The 3029-nt window shown below is 35.4% G+C and overlaps 1 protein-coding gene across 1 annotated transcript in view; it reads left to right on the forward strand.

Moving 5' to 3' along the window:
- LOC107748986 (tumor protein p63-regulated gene 1-like protein) overlaps window positions 1-3029 on the forward strand; it is a 9790-nt gene that overhangs the window by 3459 nt on the left and 3302 nt on the right. Inside the window, exons 2-3 of the mRNA XM_016564025.1 lie at window positions 1648-1769; window positions 1940-2093. Of these exons, the coding sequence (XP_016419511.1) occupies window positions 1648-1769; window positions 1940-2093 (276 nt within the window). The remainder of the gene's footprint in view (window positions 1-1647; window positions 1770-1939; window positions 2094-3029) is intronic.

Raw genomic sequence — 3029 nt, forward strand, 5'->3', positions numbered from 1 at the left:
TTTAAAACCGGTTACTGTCTTCTGATAGTTAGCGAAGCATTAAAAAATAATCTAAACTGATAAATAACAGATTGGAGATTAAAATAATAGCAGATTTGTCTCATTTTAAATGAGTAATAAAAACAGATAAATTCACTTAAGCCAGAAATATAATTTTACTATGGTAAAATAAATGTCCAGCGATATCTTCAAAAAACTTTTGAATTTCGGTGCACTTTTTTTCTCTATGTAATGTTGATATGGTAACTAGTAAATGCTGTAAATTTGGTTATGCTAGCATGTGTGGAAATATTTAAACCACGTCTGTTACAACTTACCCCGCGTTACTTTGTGCCCCGCGCTCCCCTACTTTAACCTGCAGTTAAAAATGCATAAATAATGTTTTGTTATTTTAAACACAAAACGTTGAAAACTGATGTTTGAAATAATTTTTTTTTTAAAAGAAAAGATACTTTAAATGTGAAATTAAAACCGCCAGTAGGTGGCATCAAGTCACTGTTAAGCGAGTCATTGCGTTTGAACCGAATCATTTAAATGGGGTGGCATCAAGTCACTGTTAAGCGAGTCATTGCGATTGAACCGAATCGTTTAAACGATTGATTCATTCAGGAACGAAACACCGTCGTGTTGCTCAGAGGCGCAAAACAGTGCTGTGGCTGTGTTTGGAATGATTTTTGTTGGCGAAATAGAGCAAAAACAGCCAATATGATGTCTAAAACGTAAGTCTCTTAATTAATTTATTGTTTACTGAACTGTTGTAAAACTTAATTATCACATTTGTAATCCTAATTACAATAAAATACTAATATACTGCGTAATGTGTAGCCTCCTGTGTATACTGTAGACTGCCTACTACAGTTTAAAATAGTATACAGTGGTAAACATTTGAAAGAGATTCAAATTATTTTGCATTTATGGTGCGCATTTCTGTGAAAATATTTACTTTTTTTGATGAACAAACATAAAAAAGTACTTATTGTCTTCATGTTGTATTGCAAAACACTTTTGCTGGTATTGAGGTGGGATGCAGGAAAGATTAGGGACAGAGTTTGTGAATTTATAGAAATTAATCAGGGATGACCGTTATGAATGGAACCCACCATTTAATCCGACTTTCTTTCTTTCTTTCTTTTTAGACTTATGACGATGTAAATGTCATAATTCTAATGAATTGTCATTTACTACCTACACAACCACCTGAAACATTATTACCCATATAGACAAAATATTTCATCCTTTAGCTTATATTCTGGTTTGTGATGTTCCTTTTCTTTTCTACCTCACTTTGCATAAACGTATCTGCTGAATAAATAAATGTAAAGAACAGCCTGTTATTTTGTGTGTGTGTGTGTGTGGTTTCAGTTGGTTCAAAATTGTATCATCAATTTAGAATACATTTGATGCATCATGATTTCTGCATGTTTGTACAGATTTTACACTCAAATCTGTATATGTCTGATTGGTGAATGAGACCCATGCAGTGACGTACATTATAAACTGGGAGTTGTGTGGTATCATGTTTTGTGTTTGATCTTGAGCTGTTGTCATCTGTGGATGTGGACTATAGCAGTGCTTCTCAACCTGGCAGCCGGTGCCTACACTCTAAAAAATGCTGGGTTAAATACAACCCAGTGCTGGGTAAAATAGGGACAAACCCAGCAATATGACTTCATAAACCTCCAGTGTCAGCAGGTCGTCCGAATTTCCCTGAACGCTGTGGACACGATCTCAGTCGGCGAGTTTGAGTTTCCCCCCAAATCCCTCAACAAGTAAGACACTTCATTCTCAACGTGACATTGTGATTATATGTCATTTTATGACAAATGTCTAAGTTTTCTCCACACTTGGTTAATTACCCAAAAATGTTAATTTGTACATTATATAGCAGACATTAAAAATCTAAATGAGGTTTAGGCAGTATTGTACTGTGTGTGTGAAGGAGAGAGGGAACCGGTATCCGTGTCCAGTGGGATAAGCGACCAAGACCTTCGTTCATAAACCGCTGGAACCCCTGGTCCACTGACGTACCCTACGCCACCTTCACCAAACACCCCATGGCACACGCCGATGAAAAGGTGGCCTCCCTCTGCCAGGTGAGTGTGCTTCCTACTAGTGCTTGATTCTTATAGATTTTTCTGTTTTCAATGCTCATCTTCTGCGGTATGGATACCAGCTGCATTCCCCCTTTCTCTTCTCTCTGACACGCATAGCAGTATAGTTTGTTGCACTATGTGTTTCAGAGTGCGTTTTCTGGAAATGTAAAAAAATGTGGTTGCTCTCAAATCAAAATTGGGAATATTTGTATAAATGTATTGTATTTGTCTATTGAAATCTTTTTACTTTTTACATCAACCAGGGACAACAGATGCAAATTTGCCATCTTGGCTAACATTTTATATTGAGTTTATGCATTATAGATGTGCAATTTCAATGATTAAATGAATAAATAAATAATAGGTGAATTAATGTGCACACAAGCAGTTCGTGATCTGGTGTTTGTTGCGTCTCAGATCGGCTTGGTTTACAGAAAGTGAAACAAACTGCATGTGCTGTGAGTTTAGGCTGCCACTTACACTTTTCCACATTCGCATAATTTCCAACATTTTTGTGGATTCGAAGCTTCTTTTCACAGGGTTTCTGCAGGATTTTTAAGCTCAAATTTAAGACCTTTTTAAGACCTGCACAAATAAAATTTAATACCATATGAGGCAATGTAGGGCAATGTCTATAGTACCATATTCAACTGTAAAAATGACTGTAAAAAGCACCATACCTGCAATTACAAATGCATAAATAATGTTTTGATATTTTAAACCTAAAACATTGAAAACTGATGTTTGAAATTATAAAAAAAAATGAAAAGGTACCTTAAATGTGAGATTAAAACCGCCAGTAGGTGGCAGCAAGTCACTGTTAAGTGAGTCATGTTGTGATGGTAACTATATGAAATGATACATTTTCTGTCCCATATCTTGAATTATGTGATAATTCTAAATGCATTTTAATAGACTGATTAATGCAGTGAAAGA

Source organism: Sinocyclocheilus rhinocerous, unplaced genomic scaffold (assembly GCF_001515625.1).
Source record: "Sinocyclocheilus rhinocerous isolate Xijiao unplaced genomic scaffold, SAMN03320098_v1.1 scaffold470, whole genome shotgun sequence".
Taxonomy (NCBI): domain Eukaryota; kingdom Metazoa; phylum Chordata; class Actinopteri; order Cypriniformes; family Cyprinidae; genus Sinocyclocheilus; species Sinocyclocheilus rhinocerous.